Source organism: Tubulanus polymorphus, chromosome 1 (genome assembly GCF_964204645.1).
Source record: "Tubulanus polymorphus chromosome 1, tnTubPoly1.2, whole genome shotgun sequence".
Taxonomy (NCBI): domain Eukaryota; kingdom Metazoa; phylum Nemertea; class Palaeonemertea; order Tubulaniformes; family Tubulanidae; genus Tubulanus; species Tubulanus polymorphus.
The window spans coordinates 20,175,757-20,198,468 of NC_134025.1; the positions used below are offsets into that span (position 1 = coordinate 20,175,757).

Consider the following 22,712-nt stretch of genomic DNA (forward strand, 5'->3'; position numbering starts at 1 on the left):
TTAAATGAATGACTTTATTGGGCTATTTTGCAGAATAAGAGCAGGTAGGGCCTATGTATTCTACTTTTCCTATTCTATCCTATTCATATATTCAATCTCGGGTTATTCACATAGAAGCCCAAAGGTTTTCTTAGAATAATTTTTCTGACGCCATTATTTTGTTCGAAACGGCGTGCCATATGACTGAAAAGATCGTCGATAGGCGGTGCTAGTGTCGCAAAATGGAGACTGAAAGATTGAATTTGTTGAGTTTTCCTCAAGAAATTCTTATTAAAATACTCCGGCAGCTTTCTTATGACGAAATAAGTTCTATGAGACTCGTAAGTTTTTTCCTGTTCCCAGTCCTATATAAGTAAGGTAACAGTTTGTTTCACCCTCTTCGCCATCTGACCTACTACACACCAACAAATTTTTTAGTGCTGCTGCTGAATTCTGAAAAATGCCAGACAAATTACTCGTGAGACAAATTGACTCACGAAAATTTTTTTGAAAAATGACCTTCCCATCCCTGACTGTGGTTTGTGAAAATATCCGATCATGTAGTCTGAATACCAGTCGTTGTTACCGGTTCCCCACGTCTGACGCTAAAGCCTAAAGTATCATATAGAGGTTAACTCCTGTTAATTGAAATGCAACAACTGATTTTAGTGTCAAATCAAACCTTTGTACTAAAATAAATAAATTAGTTACCTTGTTGACTTTGAAAACGTGTTTTATAATAAAATTTTTGATGATTTAAATTGCGAACCGGAGAATTTATTGATTTGATTTGAATTGAATTGATTGCCACTATCGGGATTTCCAATACGGACTAAATTAATAAAATGTGAAAATTCAATATGTCTCTCTTAAATTACTCTAAATGTTATTTTTTGTTGATAAAATGCATAAATTTTGGTCAATTTTAACCTTAATAATTTGAAACAAGAATAATATCTGCATTGGCACCAAGATTGAGTTCCAATCCGTAATTTACACTCCCATCATGCACCACGAAAAGCCGCCATATTTGTTATGTTGCTTCACTTCAACTGTTTTTTGAGGCGACTAGTCAAAAGTTTTGAGCTACTACGATCGTCAAAAACTACTTAGGATTACACATTTATGCACAAACAATAGTTAACTTCCATCTAATTACAGAACAGTCAGTTTGAGGTAAGTTGATGGTGTTTTAAGGGGTGAAATAGACGCTCAAAGCCTCGTCCCTCAAAATGAGGGACGAAAATTAACCTTATATGAGAACTTGCGCCCTAGACGTTGTTTCAGGAACAACGGCTAGGTACTAGACTACCGATCGTGAAACTAAACTAACTCCTTCTTCCCGTCAACTATCCGTCTATGGAATAGTGTACCAGCCAGAAGAGATATGTGCTGCGTCCTCAGCAGATGCATGCAAGGCTGCGCTCCTCCGGGAGTGGAGCTCCAAATAGATGTCACCTACTCAGCCAACATTGTTAGCCCACTTGGGACTTTAGTCCCAGCGGGCTATTGCGTTCACTTTTCGTCTGTCGTCCGTCTGTTCGTCCGTCCGTAGACGGAATCCAGTTATTTTGGGAAGTTTTGAAGACGCTTCAAGGTAATGTCTTGATATTTGGGTTACACATGTATCTACCCTAGACACATCTTCAGCCCAAAAACTGGCCCTGTCAGATTCAAGATGGCAGCCATTGTTGTTCGCCAAAATCAGCACTTTTTACACATTTTTGAACTTTTTGAGGGAAATTTTGAAGACGCTTTGATCAATTACCTTGATCTTTCGGATATATGTGAATTCCCCCAGGGCCCATCAGCATAACAAAAATTGGGTCGATCGGATTCAAGATGGCCGTCCTATGACCTTTTTAGTGCCCAAAAATGTTAATTTTGGCCCAAATTCTGAGTCCTGTAGCTTCCTACTGGTTTATCATTTCTCATTGCAATTTGTGATGGGTATTCTTTGGAAAGGGATGTTTTATACCTGAGACAGGTATTTTTCATCAGCCAATTATGACGCAATTGGCGGCCATCTTGGTGTCAGCAGTACTCATTCGTAAGTGGGAAAAAGTTTTTCCACATTATATCGATACCTAAGCGTATTTTGTTACCACAATCATTTAGAAAATTGTAGCTCATAACGTGTTCTATGATTGTGGTGAGTTTCAAGGTCATTGGTTTTTGTATATGGCCACCAGGGGGCGTTGAATGATGCAATATCTTAGTATTTCTATATTATATTCGTATCAATGCATATTTTGTAACCACAATCAATTGCAAATTTGTAGCTCATGACATCATCTATGATTGTGGCAAGTTTTAAGGCCATTAGTTATTCTATATGGTCACCAGGGGGCGTTGAATAGTAGAATAACTTAGTATTTCCTTATTATATTGGTACCTAGGCATATTTTGTTACCATGATCAATTACAAAGTTATAGTTCATGACATGTTCTATGATTATGGTGAGTTTCAAGGTCATTGGGTTTTGAATATGGTCACCAGGGGGCGTTGAATAGTAGAATAACTTAGTATTTCCATATTAAATTGGTAACGAGGCATATTTTGTTATCAAAATCGATTACAAAATCGTAGCTGCTGACATGTTCTATGATTGTGGTGAGTTTCAAGGTCATTGGATTCTGTATATGGTCACCAGGGGGCGTTGAATATTGAAATTGTTAGATTGTTGAGCATTTGGAACCACTTCCCAAGTGGGCATGGTGTCCCTGGACCCCTAGTTTTCTTTTTTTTTTAACTGTACATATTTGAATTTTAACCGTAACTGATATCCAGTCCGAGCATCGCTGACAAACGCTGTGGGACAATGCCCAACTACGGGTCCTCCACATTACTCTAAAGAAGAAGAAGAAGGAACCACAGTCAGGTTACTGACTAGTCCACTCCAGCAGCGACTCAGTCAGATCTTATTTGTATTGTAGGCCTATAACTAATTTATCTAGCTAATTGTAAACTGTTGCCCGATAAATCAATTCAAATCAATTCTCAGCTATAAATCATCAAAAATCTACTCAAAAATAAGACAAATCAAAAAGCAGCAAATATCCACTTTCTATACGGTAATTGCCTAGGCAAACTTCAAATGACCGACAAAACACTTTATATTTGATAGTTGAATTGAATGCATTTCACAGTATCAGTCGTCTTCGAACTAGCATTTGTGCATTTCATTGCAGAAAAACAAGTCTCATCCATCTTTGAATGGACAATAGGCCTAGTGTCCAGCAGCAGCTGTTGTTTCCTGGCAGAGAAGATTAATCTATAGATTTTCTGATATTCAGACTTGTTTCGTGCGTCATGAAGTTCCCTCAAAGTTTTAAGTTCAACACTTCAAATTTATTTCACGGAAAGCATATTAGGCTACAGGCTACAGAGATTAAAGGAGAAAGAATAGAAACAATAAGATTTACAGTTTTTCAAGCACAAAGAGAGAGAAAAAATGCTTTCTCTGTCGGTTTACTCTGGCCATACCTCCCCCATCGATCATTGAGATCGGTTTTTTTGAAAATAAATTGCTGTTTTTTCTTTTATTCAGATATGTTCACAGTTTGAGAAAATATGTCAAGGCATTTTGAATCGTGGTTTTACTCGAGTTGATCGTTTGCATTCTGCTTGCCTCAAATCGATCAAGGCTCTGTTACCGAGGCGAGAGTCAGAAAGGCGAAACCATCCGCTTTCTCGCCACGTCGACATACTGACCGCGCTAGAGACAAGGCTGTCCCTATTGGGCATGACCTATGTGAAGTATATAGACATGGGTGTTTGTTGCTTTATTCCCGGAAAGGTAAGAGCTGTTTAATATAATAACTATTTTTATTTCTGCAAAAGGTAATTCTTAATTCCTTTTAGAGGGCCTACTGTGGGGGACCAAGTCTTCAAGTTTAGTCATGGTGCTCGATGAAATACTCAAAATCTTGGTCCTGGTGTCAATAATTTTCATGCTCTGTTCCATTGAACTCTATCTGGTAAACTCACTGAGTATGGAACGAACAGTTCAAATGGAGGATGTTTGCGGTCAAGAAAGCAGTGCATGATGGGGGTGTTTAACCCTTTCATACAGACTTATTTTTGCCCTAAAGTGCTGGAGATGATTTGAAAATTTTTAGAAAAATGAGAACCCTGTGCGTTGTTAAGATGGGCACACGGTGCATAGTTACTAACTAATATATCAACATGTTTGACAGGTGCTGCCATCGTTCAGTAGAAATAATAACTAACTACTAATTATGTCGATAAACTGCCTTGCAGAGTCCATCAGCGATTCATACACCACACTGCAGTGTAGATGCATTGAAAGGGCTGGCAGTTTTCTATATTGCTGTCTACAATTTTTGATAATTATACAGCAGAGCAGTGTTATATAATATATAATGTATAACGGATTTACTGCTCCAATGCGATGTATCGTCAGTTTTAAGATTCAACAGTATTGCCGACTGTTGCCTTTGTTCATTCAAAAAGTGCATTATACGGGGTTTCCAGCTGTCCTTCTTTTGGAAGGTCCATCTTTGCGAATTCGACCGTTGAAGTATTTCATTACTCAGTAACTGGTAATTTCTGGTACCGGCTAATTCAATTATCAGTAAGATTGAATCTACAGGAAAGTGTTATGGAATTACCCTAAAATATATGACTAGTCTACAATTCAATTCAATGAAACTATTTATTATACTGTTATATCCATTACGGATTGAGGTGTACAGAGTATACAAATAGAATAAAAATAATAAAACGATACTGATGAAACAAATGACTAATTACAGCTACATACAAGGGATAATCACTAGTATTCGGGCAAAGGCATTGCAAAAATGCTCCTTTATGGGCCCTCATTTTACTGGAAAGTACATATTTCCGAGTCAAAAAGTCCTTCCTTTTGGGTCTTAAATTGCCGAAAAAGTCCTTCTCAGTACTTCTTTTTACCCTGGCCTTACCACTGGAAACCCTGATTATACCATCAAGCATTTAGTTTATTTGTGTTTGTTACAGGTGCTCGACGAAATACTCAAAATTTTGGACATCGTTCAAACGACTGAGAATCTTCCGCGAGCTCATGAGATATTGCAGGAACTCAGAGATATATCGTCGATGGCCATGGAACACTTTGAGGAGAAAATTCGACCGCGCTTGAAGGCACAGTTGAGTCCACAAAAATTTGCCAGCGATGATGGAGACAATTCTGCTGATAATATGCCAGGTAAACCAACGCACATATACCTTCAAAACAGTTGCTTTATTTACTGCCATAGGCCTCTCTTACATGATTGATTTGAAATCCATATGTTTGATAATTGATTATCGACAGTGATTTTTTAAGCAGTCTAAGTTTGTATCTTGTAAATTCTAACTCTGTTTAAAAAACAATATCTGGATCCAATTCCAAGCTTCTCAGACGAAGTATGAACATGTAGTTTTTACATGAGGCCCTTGTCTTCTTTCTTCCAATGAGGAGATACTTCGACACTTACTGCAAACTTCACGGGACCAGAAAACCTGTTCGTTATAACCGATAGTTCTTTATATCCAGTATGAAATTAATTTAATTTTCTTACATGGGACGATGTTCTATATTCGATGAATTGTTGTACCGGAGTTCGTTATGACGAGTTCCACTGTATCTAGTCAACAAAAATGCGAGTACCGGCAAGGTGGAGTGTGCCGTTTATTGAATCCATTTACATTTTCAGGTTCTTCATCGCAATTGCTTCCGATCAGCAACGTACCGGTCAACCGGCCTCCAACCATGAGAAACGACATAATGAAATTGCAATCACAAGCTCGCGGTCACAATTCGTATCTAGTCAACTTCAAAAAAGATCTGAACGATTACAAGCTGCGCGTCGCAGAATTGAACAAAACTGTCATCGAGCAGGAGAAAAAGATCATCAAACAGAATCGATTGATCAGTTCTCAGGGGAAAAAGTTAGCCGCTCAGGAGAAAAAGATAAACGATATCTCATCGAAGTCGCACGAACATAGTATGCTCTTCGAAGAACTACTCGGTGAGAGGAACTCGCAGAGAAAACACATTAAAATCGAAACGAAAAATACGGCGAACAATTTGCCATGTGTTAAAGATAGCGACGCGGATAATGACTGTGTGTCTACTACGCTAACCACGCGACAAGGGAAACTTCGACCCGGGCAGAAGCGAAAATCGAGCTCTAAGTCTTCCGCGGTTGCGACGTCGAAGAGAAAACTTCGATAGAAATTCGTGACGATTTAGAAATGTACATGATTCTACAGGGTCATTTCACAGAATGACCTAACGTTTCATTGAAGTTTCATCAGTAGTATTGTCTTACTCTATAGCTAACGAAACATTCTGTTGCACGAGTCTCTCGTGTAATGAATGGGTTGTTTGACCAAATGAATATACTGGGGTTGTACATACATACATCCATACATACGTATCACTGTCATTTAAAGGTCATTGGCAGATTAATTCCTTGAATTTCTATTTTATAGTTTGACACAATGCTTTTAACCTAAGTTTGCATTTGCCATAATAATTTTACAAAATTATTTCGGTAATGCACTGTGAAATTAAGATTTAACATACAAGGACAGCATGCGGTTTCATTGTGTGTTGTTCAGTAGAGTGGTTGAGTGACGTGAACAGATCTACACATAAGGCGCCTGCTGCAAAGACCGTCCACGCACACATTGAGACACATTTTATTCAGTGCATTCTGTTGCTGTTTTGTTGAATAGCAGTACATAACAATCCTCCGTATTCACTGAATCTTCCTCCCAGTCTTTATCGCTATCCATAAATGATGCCATTTAAAAGATGGTGTACATCATATAAGAGCTGTAAAATTACATAAAAGTGTTAAGCTATGTTTTCATAGTGTGATAGCGCTGTGAGTAAATCCGTTAACATCACAAATCGCAACTGTGATGAACTAGAAGCAATGCATATCGAATCCTGTTATGCCTTCTTTTTTCATTCCTTACTGAAACAGATTCCAAGCATTTTACCTAATTCAATCCATAAGGTTAGGAGATATTCTTGAATTCTGAATCTAATTTTCCAATGACCTTTTAAAGTCAGGCCTTGGGTGTTAATTTTTACAGTAGGCCTAATTCAGTGAAATTAAACGTGATAATGGGTACGGTACACTCTGTTATCCCGGAGTCAATTGCCTCGGCTTTTTGCATACCTACCCACTGTGTATTTTCTTACTCCAATTTATTGTGATAATGACCAATCATGCAGGCGCGGATCTAGGGGGGTCTTTTCTAAGTGCCCTCAATAAACTTTGTTCGCAAAACAATTTCATGACTCAAAATGCAGGAAATGACTTCAAATCAGTGCTGGAATCTCAAAATTGTCTGGGGGGCCTCAGACCACCCCCCCCGGAAGGGCTTTCAGTAAAGCAGTGTTAGCCTCCTCGTTCGCTGCGCTCGGTGTGTTGTCAGTGCCCCTTTCTTTTAGGTATGCCCCTAGAATTCTGAGAAGACCCTCAGATTTACCCCTAGATCCACCCCTGCCATCCCTGCTCTAACTAGCCCGAAATTTGAACATAAAAGTTTGTATTCCATGCCTATTGCTTTACCTTATTCTGTGCATACTGTGGAAAATGCATGATACAGAACACAAGAGTTTTTTATATGATCATTTATAATATTTAGATCTCCATGTAGTGTACGTATTTTATGAATGGTTAAACTGTTATGGGAACAGAATGGTATCCTGCGGTGTTGTGTACACCCAAAAAAAGTCACAAAGCTTTAAATGTTTGTGCCCATGGTTTCCTTCACAATCCACTGGGCAGTAATAGACCCGGATGCCTACCTTATGCCTGGTCCCAAAAATATATTCAATATTAGATATTTCGACTGACTATCGATTTCTAATGAAGCTCTATTTTAGTCAATTAAATTCAGTCATAAATTGATCAATGATCAGTTATTTTATATGCCTAAATGTTTTCTAAATTATTTCTAGTGTGTTAAGTGCTTTGTTGGTCGTTTGGTGGTTAACACCCATCGATTATGAAATTTTTCACTCTTAATGTCCAGCCAAACTCGCCTAACTTGTAGAATCATGTGGGTTGTAGTAGTCAAACCTGCTAAATGCGGATCAGTTTATTCCGCATTTTTGTCTGAGCGGGGTATTATTTTCGGTCTGCGATGTAAACAGGCCCATAGCCTGAGTGAGGACTATGAGGGAAGGTTCATTTTCAAGATATTACCATCGGCTTGTACGTTAACCTTAGTTTCTGAGTTGTATAATCATGTCAACCTGTTACCGATATCCAGTGGCTCATTTAACTGTTCAGTGTACAGAGTTCTGCCGCTTGAAATAAGATGGTTGCTCGTATTAACTCCAGTTTAATTTAGGGGAGAGATGAGTGCAATTGTGTACTCTAAGTAACGCATAATGAAAAATTAATTTTGATGTAACCCAGATATTAGCTAAGGTCCATGGTATACATGAATGTATACACGTGTATAATACGATGGTTCGGATTTCTCAGTCCTCTGTTCTACATTTTAGGCAAATTTCATTGCGTTCATATTGTTTGTGTTTGTTTCTTGATAAGTGTATTTTCCGACATGTTTATGCAACATATGAATAAATGTTTAGCCCACTTGGGGCAGAGCCCCAGCAGACTGCTGAATTCACTACATCCAACCATCTATAGGCAGAATCAAGATAGGGCTAAAGATGTGTCGTGTCTAGATTATATGTCCATGAGTAGATACATACATAAACCAAATATCAAGACCATACATCAAAGCATGTCGAAAACTTCCCAATGAAACTAGATTGTGCCTACAGATGGACAAAAAAAAGAATGTAATAGCCTGCTGGAGCTTAGCCCAAATGGGCTAAAATCCAACTTACTGGGTATCGAGCAAAGCGGAGTCAGCTATACACAAATTTGAGTGGATTATCAAACCACTATAAATCAATAAAAATTTTTATTGTAGTTACCAGTGATTGAATATCTCATATATGAGGTTGTAAAATATAATGTTTTTGTTTTTATGCGTGATAATTAAGGTTTAAGCCTTTGCATTGTTAAGGTTTTAAGTCATTGCAGTGTATAAGGGGTCATTCATTTATTACGTACGCATTAGGGGAGGGATAGGTGCAATTGCGTATAAACGCATAGTGAAAAATTAAAATCTTATGCGTACGTAATAAATGAATGATCCCTAATCCACCAGCCCATATTTTGTGGATATCGTGTTAAATACACATAAGTTTAAAATCTCTATGGAAAGATGATAGCACCTGTCAAATATTGTGAACTATCAATACACTGCACCACAATAATAGCGTTATATCTGTTATACAGTAAACCTTGCGTACTATGCCCTCGGATAAACTGGATACTCACTTATCACACTGAAACTCCCAGTCCCGTTCCTGTATCACTAAAATTCTGATAAAAAACATTGCATATACCAGCCTCTGTATATTGGTATATCAGGGGTTGACTGTACAATGTATATCGAAATCTTCGGTCCCAGCAAAATGCATTTTCTAATCCTTTAAAATCCCTTCATATGAGGTACTCCTCCCGAGATGAAGTTTAGTTACCATCGTGGAAATAAATGAAAATCTGCCAGAATCGGTAAACTTTTCTTAATGTTTGTATTGTATAGAGTACGGTATACATACTGGCCAATGTACCTGTATGTATAACAGACAAAATAGTGTACAAATTAATGGATAATGTACGAAATACACAGCAATACTGGTTCCATCTGGTATGCTATACGCAAGGTTTACTAGAGCTATGTCTACACTAGCATTTTGTACCTGGGTTACGCGTCTCCACTACGCTCAAAACGCAGGTTCAATATAGAGTTTTCCGTAAAACCCGGGTTTTAGTAACCTTTCTTGAAAAAGAAGGGTATACTCCACATTGAACCTGCGTTCGCATAAAACTCGACATTTGTGAAGACGGTAAACCCGCGTTCAATGCAGTGTTCGGCGTCACTATTGACCTTCACCTTGCACTACGGATATGGGTTCTTACTACCGAAACTGTGTTAAGTGTGCTACTTGCTTCTAACGCGGTTTTTCGTTGAAGCCCGGAGCATCAAACCCAATAACCTGGGTTCGTTTGATGCGCTAGTGTAGATGTGGTTTATGCAATGCAGTGGAATCTTCTCCAGCAATACAAGGTGGAGAAGTGTCAGCAGTGACAGGGTTAATATATTTCCTTTATGATCACACAATTTAATTACCAAACTAAGACAAAGTAATTGAAATACATACATTTTTTATTAAAATCATGATTATAGTTAGTAGAACTAGGAGATCGTCATTTTGATTAGGAAGTTTTTGTTCATTAAAGCCACAACTGATTTGAGGTACATTTTATAATCAAATAATGAATGGAATGAGGGCTTTTCTATGGCAAGGATAATCGTCAAATTTTTGTTGGTACATTCTGAAAGAGAACCATAGAATAAAATAGTTTTTTTTTAAAGAACAGTAAACAGTCAGATTTTTTGGGTCTGGAAGATTTCCTAAGTCTGACTTTTTAGCTTTTTTTAATGAAATGAGCTTGTATTTTGGTGGATACAGGTAGTGCCCTAAAAGTGTCCTAAATTTGGTTCCAATACTATCTAGCCTGAACTCTGGATCCGTGCAAGAATTATGCTGTTTTTCCTATGGTCATCTGAGCCTATAGACCGCTATCCGTGCGATAGGTTTTTAGGACCATTCACATTGAGAGGTTTTACGGTATTAACGACATAGTTGACAATTGGCAAGCACAATTTAAGAGAGGTACTTCTTCTGACACTAAATATCTAATTTAAGAGGCTGTCTGTATATACAGGCCTATGGCCTTCTTTGATGATAAAAAATGATATGATATGACATTGACTCCTCGTAAATAGAAAACCCAGGTTACAATTGATTGGAGTTAAGAGTCTACCACATTACTTTTACATTCAGAATAAACTCCGGGATTCATAACGTGATAAAACTACGCAATAAATCGCGAGAGACGAATGAAATACGAGTCCCACAATCACAAGTTGAAAGATTTTAAAACATCAAAACTATTAAGAATTTATTAAAAACTCGAATTTTCGGTTTTATCCTAAAACTATTCTCAAGAGTGAATAAATCGCGAGAGACGAATGAAATAAGAGTCCCACAATCACAAGTTCGAAAGAGATTTTAAAACATCAAAACTATTAAGAATTCATTAACTAGGGGTCCAGGGACACCATGCCCACTTGGGAAGTGGTTTCAAATGCTCAACAATCTAACAATTTCAATACATAACGCCCCCTAGTGACCATATACAAAAACCAATGACCTTGAAACCCACCACAATCATAGAACATGTCAGCAGCTATGATTTTGTAATTGATTGTAATAACAAAATATGGCTCGTTACACATTTGATATGGAAATACTAAGTTATTCTACTATTCAACGCCCCCTGGTGACCATATTGAAAACCCAATGACCTTAAAACTCATCACAATCGTAGAACATGTCATGAAATACAACTTTGCAATTAATCATGGTAACCAAATATGCCTAGGTACCAATCTAATAAAGAAATACTAAGCTATTCTACTATTCAACACCCCCTGGTGACTATATGGAATAACAAATGTCCTTAAAAACTCACCACAATCATAGACGATGTCATGAACTAGAACTTTGCAATTGATCATGGTAAAAAAATATGCCTAGGTACCAATCTAATAAGGAAATACTAAGCTATTCTACTATTCAATGCCCCTGGTGACTAAATGGAATAACTAATGTCCTTAAAAACTCACCACAATCATAGACGATGTCATGAACTACAACTTTGCAATTGATCATGGTAGCAAAATATCCCTAGTTTCCAATCTAATAAGGAAATATTAAGTTATTCTAATATTCAACGCCCCCTGGTGACCATATAGAATAACTAATGTCCTTAAAACTCAACAAAATCATGGAAGATGTCATGAGCTACAACTTTGCAATTGATTGTGGTAACAAAATATGCATAGGTTCAGATATAAAATAGAAATACTAAGTTATTGTATTATTCCACGCCCCCTGGTGGCCACATACAAAAACCAATGACCTTGAAACTCACCAAAATCATAGAACACGTTATGAGCTACAACTTTCCAACTGAATATAGTAACACAATATGCTTAGGTATCAATTTTATGTGGAAAAACATTTTCCCACCTACGAATGAGTACTGATGACACCAAGATGGCCGCCAATTGCGTCATAATTGGCTGATCAAAAATACCGCCTCAGGTATAATACATCCCTTTCCAAAGAATACCCATCACAAATTGCAATGAGAAATGGCAAACCAGTAGGAAGCAACAGGACCTAGAATTCTGGCCAAAATTGACATTTTTGGGCACTAAAAAGGTCATAGGACGGCCATCTTGAGTCAGATCGACCCAATTTTTCTTATGCTGATGGGCCCTTGGTAGATTCAAATATAAGCGAAAGATCAAGGTAATTTATCAAAGCGTCTTCAAAATTTCCCTCAAAAACTTCAAAAATGTGTAAAAAGTGCTGATTTTGGCGAACAACAATGGCTGCCAGTCGGCCATCTTGAATCTGACAGGGCCAGTTTTTGGGCTGAAGATGTGTCTAAGGTAGATACATGTGTAATCCAAATATCAAGCCATTACCTTGAAGCGTCTTCTAAACTTCCCAAAATAACTGGATTCCGTCTATGGACGGACGGACGCTACGACGAACGGACGGACGACGGACGAAAGTGAATGCAATAGCCCGCTGGGACTAAAGTCCCAAGTGGGCTAAAAACTCGAAATCTCGGTTTTATCCTAAAAACCATTCTCAAGAGTGGTTTTTCTTGAGAATGGTTTTTAGGATAAAACTGAAAATTCGAGTTTTTAGCCCACTTGGGACTTTAGTCCCAGCGGGCTATTGCGTTCACTTTTCGTCCGTCATCCGTCCGTCCGTCCGTAGTCCGGAATCCAGTTATTTTGGGAAGTTTTGAAGACGCTTCAAGGTTATGTCTTGATATTTGGGTTACACATGTATCTACCCTAGACACATCTTCAGCCCAAAAACTGGCCCTGTCAGATTCAAGATGGCAGCCATTGTTGTTCGCCAAAATCAGCATTTTTTACACATTTTTGAACTTTTTGAGGTAAATTTTGAAGACGCTTTGATCAATTACCTTGATCTTTCGGATATATGTGAATTCCCCGAGGGCCCATCAGCATAACAAAAATTGGGTCGATCGGATTCAAGATGGCCGTCCTATGACCTTTTTAGTGCCCAAAAACGTTAATTTTGGCCCAAATTCTGAGTCCTGTAGCTTCCTACTGGTTTATCATTTCTCATTGCAATTTGTGATGGGTATTCTTTGGAAAGGGATGTTTTATACCCGAGACAGTTATTTTTCATCAGCCAATTATGACGCAATTGGCGGCTATCTTGGTGTCAGCAGTACTCATTCGTAAGTGGGAAAAAGTTTTTCCACATTATATTGATACCTTAGTTATTCTATATGGTCACCAGGGGGCGTTGAATAGTAGAATAACTTAGTATTTCCTTATTATATTGGTGCCTAGGCATATTTTGTTACCATGATCAATTACAAAGTTATAGTTCATGACATGTTCTATGATTATGGTGAGTTTCAAGGTCATTGGGTTTTGAATATGGTCACCAGGGGGCGTTGAATAGTAGAATAACTTAGTATTTCCATATTAAATTGGTAACGAGGCATATTTTGTTATCACAATCGATTACAAAATCGTAGCTGCTGACATGTTCTATGATTGTGGTGAGTTTCAAGGTCATTGGATTCTGTATATGGTCACCAGGGGGCGTTGAATATTGAAATTGTTAGATTGTTGAGCATTTGGAACCACTTCCCAAGTGGGCATGGTGTCCCTGGACCCCTAGTTAATGAATTCTTAATAGTTTTGATGTTTTAAAATCTCTTTCGAACTTGTGATTGTGGAACTCATATTTCATCCGGGATTCATAAATTATAGTGGAAACATGTGTTACCTGTGATGACTGCAAGCTCTTGGCCCTATATTGCAAATGGTAAAAATTGCAAATGCCAGGGCAGGTAAGTTCCAACATGCTATTGCGTACCCACACCATTCAATTATTTCTCCAAAAAAGTTTGCTCCAGATACATACTCAAACATTCCTCCTGCAAGAATGAAAGTCTCTTTTTTTTCAAGTTTTACCATCGGTTTAATCTACAGTATACCCCACTGATAATCCAGATCGGTACCAATGAATCTCTCCAATTTTCGAGATGAAACTCTCAATTTTTCTCATATTGGTGAACCATAAATAAGATCAAGACAAGATTTGGATTAAGCAGGTTATATTATTGTATGTGTACAGTATAACTTGCTTAATTCGGATCGGTTTTATTCGGATTTTCCACTTATTTCGGACTAATATTCCTGTCCCCTCTGGGTTATTTCTATTTCTGACGAGAGCACATAATTCGAACAAAATTTTCCAGTCCGAGGTGATCCGAATAATAAGCGAGTTCTACTGTTTACCTTTAGGTATTCTATAAGCAGTGTCACCAGGTTTTCGAAGATTTCGTAGGATGTGATCGGAATGGATATTTATTGCCATTCCGATGAAAAAAAGACACGCACCTAAAAAATCAAGTAAATCATTCATGTACTGATCTTCATTTAAGCCAGCAAACATTATACACGGTATCCCATAAGTAGTGGCATGGTGACAAGTTACATGCAGTAATGTTATATCATTTTATGAAAAATGTGACATTCAATTGATAACTATTGAGCAATAACTGTTGTAACATACCAACAATAAATTTTGGCTGCAATACATATCCATCTGAATAATCAGCAAATTTTGTTAGGTTTCTTCCCTGAATATAGCCATTTCCAAGGCAAAATACAAGCGCCAGTAAAAAAGGTATCAACGGTGTTGGTTTGCCACCTTTTATTAACAAAGGGTATATGAATGTCCTGAAATTGAAGAAATATTGATTTTTTTTTTCATTGAATTTCATTGAAAATTAATCACAGAAGGGCCTAGTAAAATTGATTTGTCACATGATAAACTACAAACAGTTCCAACTGCCATTATTATATAGTGACTAACCACCAAATGCATCCCTGATCATGAATGAATGAAGGGCTATGATATATGAAAAAATAAATTATATCCTATTTTATCCCCTTCATTCATTCATGATCAGGGGCACATTGAGTCAGGGGCGGATCCAGACCGTATTAGCCGTATTGCCCAATACGGTCTAGAATTTTTAAGTGCCCTTCGAAATTTCACCGGCAATATTTTTGACGGCATTATTTCAGCAACCGCTAATTCCGTGTCCGTAATCCGGGCATAATTATAAAATTAATCGGTATATACTGCTGCCAAGAAAGTGAGGAGAGATAATCATATTTGTAAAGCCTTTAATCATGATAAATTAAAAAGGGCACTTTCCTTTTGCAAGGGGCACTCATGCTTTAGATGAGGGCACCTTGTCCTTCCTTGCCTTTTCAGGGAGGGCTAAAGGGGCACTCGTACTCTAGAATAGGGCACTATACGCGGAAAATGTTGAAGAAAAGGGCACTTTTTTGCCTAATTTTTAAAATTTTAGGGGCAATTTTGGTTTGGAAGATGGCACACGACATAAGGATAAATGTGAAGACGAGGCAATTTTTGCCGATTGTTAACAATGAAGGGGCACTTAGCCGTATTCTGTATAATTGTTAAGGGGCACTTTTAAAGATTATAGGGGCACTAGGCAAAGTTGGCGACAACCATTCTTTCATGGGTTCGCCAGCTTCATTTTGTATCCGCATGTGTTGAAATCTCGTCTCGAATTCGTTTATTCTGGATTGCTCTGCTAGCCTCTAGAAGCCCTCTAAAAGCCTTTAAATGGTACCATATTTTCAAATTTTTTGGGGGGGCCCCCAAACCCCCCTCTAAGGACTTCGCGCCTTCGGCGCTCGCATTGACCTGGATACTGGGTGTGCCCTAAGATCAGAAAGGTGCCCTTAAATTTCCTTCCAATACTGTCTACCCATCCCCCTGGATCCGCCCCTGTGAGTGGTTACTCGCTAGGGTCCGACCAAGACATAAAGAGTTTAAACTAATCAGTAACCTGTCTTTGGTTTAGTTTTACAATTGGATATTTTCCCAAAGCTTATTGAATGTCATTTGTGATATTGAATTCTGTTTTTATTGATTGTCATTTTTCAATGTTTTGTTTTTGTCAATTTATTGTTTTATATGGCGCAACGAATTTAAGTTCAAGTTACCACCAACAACTAAATTAGAACCAAGGGCGGATTTAGGGGGGTGGACCGGGTGGACTGATCCACCTCAAAAATTCGAAGGTGCCTGCCAAAGTCTGGAAAAAGTTTTTTGCAAAGAAAATTTCAAACTGACTAAAAATAAATCCAAATGGGTCCTGATAATTAGCCCGTTTGTCCTAAATGTTCTGTGGGAGGGCCACTCGAACCACTACCCATGTTTCGCTTGCAGCCCTCACATTGCCAAATCTGCCCTTTGAAATTAAGTGTCCCATTCGATCCAATTTCAAGAAGGTCCACCACTTCAAAGAATCAGCTAGATCCACTCTTGAAAACCTGTAAATTTGACTCATATCTAGGAATTTGCATTTTTGGGATGTATTTTTTAAAATATCTTATCACCAAGGGTGGAACTGGATGTTTTATTTGACAACTGGTCTTGGTCAGACCCTGCAACCCACGGCCACGCCTTCCTTCCAATCCAATTTTCCTACATCCACCCCTAACAATTCAAATAATTAGCGCATTACCTTTGTACATAATGGGTTAAGAATATGCCAAGAAGACAGCGATTTGCTATATTCGGTTTACTTCCGAGATATATGCAGAATACTGGTGCGACAAATGATGGCAATTCCTGGACGAGCCAGGCAAATTTTGCGGGAATGAAAACACCCCATTTTGCACTACTATATCTTCCGTATGGAGCGTTGACATACTGCAAGGTTACCAGGGTAAGTAGACCGGTTACAATCATGCAATATGAAATGGAGTGAATAAATTCTAATTCCTGCTCGGGTCGATATGGACTTTTTAATAGGGAAAATGGGTACAGATTTGATATAGCATCCATGGCGGTCGCCATCTTGGATTGAACGCGAGTGAAACGCGCGATAGTATGGAAGCCCTGAGACGACATTACCAGTTGCGAGTTAAAAATGCCACTTGCTAGTTGACCATTTTCTAAACCGTCCGCTAGCCCCACCTCAATTTATTTTTTAGAATTATTTACCACAATCAAACCGTAACTATTCCATAATAATGATCAAAGATAATTAATGATATCAATAACGCGTATTATTATTATCACATTGTCAGGCAAAAAACGTGACATCTTAGCCAGTAAGGAATTTTTTTCTGATAATAGACACCGGACGCCGAAAAAGGGTCTTTAAAACCATCTTTAATAATGTGCTAATTGAAAATTTTTAACATATCAAAGTTTCTAAATGTGTCTAGATTCGGAATGGTTTTGCGAAGTTCGGTATAAGGGTACAATCCCGAGAAATGTAATTCATCCCCAAAAACATTGCAGATTGGCACATTCTTTCATTCCTAGGTAGATGGAGATAAGAAAATCTATGTAGGTACAGGCAATAGGTGAGACCCAATTCTAAACCAGTGAAAAAAAACTAAACACAAAATTATCATCTAGTTGATTAATATGATTCTCAAATTTAATATCTTATAATATATAAGTTTTTGTATTCCCTGAAATTAATACGGAAGCGATAAGGGGCCTCGAGATGTCGCGTTCCAACTCGACAAGTCGTCATATTTATGTCGATATATCGCGTCAAGTCGACATGAATATGTCGACATATCGTGACGTTTTGACGACATATTTCGTTTTCACGACCATTTTCCTCGCGACAAGTCGACGCATGACGACTTGAAACTCAGTCGTCATATCACTGGCGTCCTCATCATACATTTAGACATGTCTTCAAATGACAGCTTGCCCCGTGGAAAATGGGCGAAAAAGCGAAATTTGTTGTGAAAACGTCACGATATGTCGACATATTCATGTCGACTTGACGCGATATATCGCGATATGTCAGTAATTGGGAAATAGTTGTTCTAGATCAAAGGTTGAGAGGTCGAGCTCATAAAAAATGAAAATAAATTCTCGCACGTTCGAATTTATTTTCATTTTCTACTCACTCGCCCTCTCAACCTTTAATCTAGAACAACTATTCCCCAATTACTCTTAAAATATTCATGTTTTAAAAGTGAGAGTAAAATGTTAGCATAATAATCTAGAAAATAAGATCAAATATAGATTTCGAATGATAAAATATAAATTTTAGCATAAAAAGTGTGAGTGAAATAATTCATATTTAAAACATTGAATATTTATATTTGAATGAGTTTCAATAAAAATTTTGTTATAAAAATGAAGAAAGAAGAAGGAGGAGGGTTAATATTGGCCGCGCTTTTCTTTTACTATGAAAATATTAGTAAAGATTTGATGAATGAAAATATAAAATTGAGTAAAAAGTTAAAGAAATTAAATGGAAACAACCACAGAAAAGATAACAAGATTCTTGCCAATAAAGTAAGAACGTAAGAATATATCTAAGTAAGACAGGTACGAGAGGTACGAGTAAGAATCCAAGAATTCTTACTTTCTTACTTTCTTGGCAAGAATCTTATTTTTTTTGAAACATACAGCTTAATCTTTTTTCAATATATATTTATTTCTTTTCATATTCGATATGTTTAACTGTTTGATAATGTTTTGATTTATGTGATCTTAAATGTTTACCTCCACAATCACAATACACTTTTTCATTAGGATTGAATTTTCTAAATTCATCATCTAAATTACATTGAACTGCAACATCTTTATATGAATTGTCATTATCTAATTCACATTGAATTGCAATATTTGATGAATTTTCATTATAGATAATTTGTTTATTATCAAAATTGAAATAATATAATTGTCGTTTTTCAATTCTTAAGTTAATCAAATCATTATAATCTTTTGAAAGTATTATATCACTTTTTTACGGAAGCGATAAAGGGCCTCGAGATGTCGCGTTCCAACTCGACAAGTCGCCATATTTATGTCGACATATCGCGATATATCGCGTCAAGTCGACACGAATATGTCGATATATCGTGACGTTTTGACGACATATTTCGTTTTCTCGACCACTTTCCTCGCGACAAGTCGACATATTCATGACGACTTGAAACTCAGTCGTCATATCACTGGCGTCCTCGTCTTACATTTAGACGTGTCTTCAAATGACGGCTTTTCCCGTGGAAAATGGGCAAAAAAGCGAAATTTGTCGTGAAAACGTCACGATATGACAACATATTCATGTCGACTTGACGCGATATATCGCGATATATCGACATAAATATGGCGACTTGTCGAGTTGGAACGCGACATCTCGAGGCCCCTTATCGCTTCCGTACTTTTTCTTCCTTTGAAAGGAATTTTAAGAACCTTTTAATTTAAACCTTGATTTTTAGAAAACCCACTGTCTATTTTGTAAAATTATCATGAAAAGTTACGAAATATTCTCATAACCTACACGTATTAGCGGAGGGTAAGAACGTTGTCTGAATACCAGACGTTGTTACGGTCCCCTACAACCGTTTGGGGAACAATGGCTATCATCCTATGTATATTTACGGAAGAGCAATGCGGCCAACAACATTTTATTTTCCGTTTAAAAAGTCGTCTTTAAAGTTCCTTAGTTTGTGGCTGGTTTTCTGGTTGTATGTTACCCCTAGCGTACGGAAGCGATAAGGGGCCTCGAGATGTCGCGTTCCAACTCGACAAGTCGTCATATTTATGTCGACATACCGCGATATATCGCGTCACGTCGACATGAATATGTCGATATATCGTGACGTTTTCACGACAAATTTCGCTTTTTCGCCCATTTTCAACGGGACAAACCGTCATTTGAAGACATGTCTAAATGTAAGATGAGGACACCAGTAATATGACGACTGAGTTTCAAGTCGTCGTGAATATGTCGACTTGTCGCGAGGAAAGTGGTCGAGAAAGCGAAATTTGTCGTGAAAACGTCACGATATGACGACATATTCATGTCGACTTGACGCGATATATCGCGATATGTCGACATAAATATGGCGACTTGACGAGTTGGAACGCGACATCTCGAGGCCCCTTATCGCTTCCGTACTAGCGTGTACTTATAACTTACATAATTAGATTTAATATTTCCATTGTCAATCTACAATCAGTTTGCTGTTATCAAGTTCAATGCAATTTCAACCTTAACCCAAATATACCCTGATATAAGTCACATACCGTATTTCCTTATCATATATAAATCTACAATTTCATAACGAACGGTTCACAATATTTCATATCTACGGAAGCGATAAGGGGCCTCGAGATGTCGCGTTCCAACTCGACAAGTCGTCATATTTATGTCGATATATCGCGATATATCGCGTCAAGTCGACATGAGTATGTCGATATATCTTGACGATTTGACGACATATTCCGTTTTCTCGACCATTTTCCTCGCGACAAGTCGATATATTTATGACGACTTGAAACTCAGTCGTCTTATTTCTGGTGTCTTCGTCTTCTATATAGGCGCGTCGTCAAATTTATGGCGACTTGTCGTGACCTTATTGCGACTTGTCGACAAAAAATGTCGTCATGTCACGAAGTTTATTCGACAAATCAACTTTCCAATGTCGACTGTGAAGCCGTGTCACCGAAATCATGTCGTCAGATCGCGATAGCCTTCTGGATAACTCGACAAAATTTTGTCGACTAGCGAGGATACACCGACAAGTCGATGCAGATTCGTCGACTTGTTTTGACGTCGCGAAAAGTGATATTGTTTCTAACATTGATGGACGTTAAAATTTAAGCAAAGCCTTTTTTGCATGATCTAGAAGCCGTTAAAAAGCATTATTAAATTTACGAGGCAGAAAATAATATACCCAAGTAGCAATAGTTACGGACAATTTCAATCACCAAACCATCATAGTTAAAAGTGTGATTATTAAGGAGATTTCCTCCTTTATTAAAAATTACAATCTTAGTTTTATTCAAGTTCACTGTAAAGCCCCATTTTCTACAGTAGGTGTCAAGATTGCCTAGAGCCTTCTGAAGACGCTGACTTAGAGATAAGGACGAGTTATTAAAAGCCAAAGGTTGCATGTAGAAATAGGTTAAAGAGGAGAGGGATGAGGACACAGCCCTGTTTAACTCTAATTTTGGATTAAATAAGCCTTATACAGCAAAATATCAAAAAGGGTTATTTTCAGCGGACAGCTTAAATATGTAAAACTACTTAAAATTTGAAATCCAGAAATCAGTCAGGTGTTATGCTGCGGCGATTGTTCTGAAAAATAATTTGATCGCAACTGGACCTTTGGGATGCGATGTGCTAAAAACAACTGGAAGTTATTCCTATTGTTTTCAACTTGTTCTGCCTTGTGTTTTCCTTCTCCATAGCAGGGGTAGTCTAGAGTACATAAGATCGATCTACGAGCAAGAACATCTTAATTGCTCGTAGATCGATCTTATGTACTCTGATAAGATGAACGTCTGGTTAAATTTTTTTAGTATGCAGGCGCGGATCCAATGGGGCTTCAGCCGACCCGGACTCTATTTTTGATCAGGCTTACTTTCTCGCATGTGGGAAGCATATGGGAATGTTACTAAAATGACTGTGAGCATCATTTAACCTTGGATGATTACTCCAAGATTTAACACAGCAGTTACAGTGTAACAGTGTACTTTATAGTAGTGACAAATTCCCTCTTAATTAAGTACCGGTAATACCTGCAACCTGGACCCGGTTCCACAGTTGTGAGTTAGAGTTAACTCTGAGTTAAAATTAGTTCATTCTCAATGTGTTAACTCAGGGTCAAATCTTAACTCCGAACTGTGGAACTGCAGCCTGGTTTTTATGATACTGCCACCAAACGTATATCATCTGAAAGCCACACGTCCTTTTCTGTTGAAAACCGTTTTAACTTTTGTTCTATCTTGATTAGTTTACAAGATATCGGCTGATAAACCTTAGCCTGTAACGGATGTCATTATGCCTCTGATACAAAAATGTATGAGAGTTGAAAAGTTTATAAACAGTTTGCAATTTTCAGAATCATTTTAAGTGTGGTATCCATCGTAAACCGAAAACTTCGGGAACATTAATCAATATTAAATTAGTAATTGATTAATGAATAATTAATCAATTTTCTCTATTCCAACATTTATCAGGATTGGGACCATCAATTATACTTTGTTCTTTTTGAATGTCCTTGATTTCTTTTTTTGATTCAGTTTTTATGTCCACCCGGATGTTATGAAATGGGGTATAGCTTTACGACCAGTCAGTCCACAGTACAAACCTCAAACCTCCATTCAGACTAATTTTCATCGTCATCTCAAAAGGCAAGGTCGAATCTTCATTAAGGTGGTGGGACCAGGTTTAGAATTTCAACTTTTCCAGTGGGTAAAAAGCTGCCCGTCGTGTAACAAAGGACAGTTTTTAGCTCGGTATACTATTTGATAATCGTCCTTGAATCCTCAAAATTGTTGTCTCGGAATTTCTAATAATTCATAGAATTGAAAAATTTATCGATTATCTTCATCACATTTTATTGAATTACTAATTAAAGTATATGTTTTATATTTGACATGTGAACACATATTACAATT

General features: G+C 37.6%; 2 protein-coding genes across 2 annotated transcripts; one reads left to right on the forward strand and one right to left on the reverse strand.

Annotated features, from left to right (window-relative positions):
* Nucleotides 1-297: 297 nt before the first annotated feature.
* On the forward strand, nt 298-10,264 carry LOC141904365 (F-box only protein 28-like). The gene is made up of 4 exons (XM_074792954.1): nt 298-320; nt 3,531-3,779; nt 4,985-5,192; nt 5,683-10,264. Exons 1-4 carry the CDS (start codon nt 312-314, stop codon nt 6,201-6,203), a joined length of 987 nt encoding a protein of 328 aa, XP_074649055.1. The 5' UTR covers nt 298-311; the 3' UTR covers nt 6,204-10,264.
* On the reverse strand, nt 10,241-17,122 carry LOC141904376 (3-oxo-5-alpha-steroid 4-dehydrogenase 1-like). Its single transcript, XM_074792964.1, has 5 exons — nt 16,786-17,122; nt 14,790-14,956; nt 14,513-14,614; nt 13,998-14,148; nt 10,241-10,413 (listed from the first exon to the last, which is right to left on the reverse strand). The coding sequence occupies exons 1-5, from the start codon at nt 17,118-17,120 to the stop codon at nt 10,347-10,349; spliced, it is 822 nt and encodes a 273-aa protein (XP_074649065.1). The 5' UTR covers nt 17,121-17,122; the 3' UTR covers nt 10,241-10,346.
* Between the last annotated feature and the right edge of the window lie 5,590 nt (nt 17,123-22,712).

Bases quoted from the DNA above. Each gene is read 5' to 3' on its own strand.
- LOC141904376 (XM_074792964.1), bottom strand. From the start codon at position 17,120: ATGGCGACCGCCATGGATGCTATATCAAATCTGTACCCATTTTCCCTA. The intron at 14,957-16,785 runs GTAATGCGCTAA...CTTCAATTTCAG, and splicing joins TTAACCCATTATGTACAAAG to GACATTCATATACCCTTTGT. The intron at 14,615-14,789 runs GTATGTTACAAC...TTGATTTTTTAG, and splicing joins GCAGCCAAAATTTATTGTTG to GTGCGTGTCTTTTTTTCATC.
- LOC141904365 (XM_074792954.1), top strand. The intron at 3,780-4,984 runs GTAAGAGCTGTT...TGTTTGTTACAG, and splicing joins GTTGCTTTATTCCCGGAAAG to GTGCTCGACGAAATACTCAA. The intron at 5,193-5,682 runs GTAAACCAACGC...TTACATTTTCAG, and splicing joins TTCTGCTGATAATATGCCAG to GTTCTTCATCGCAATTGCTT.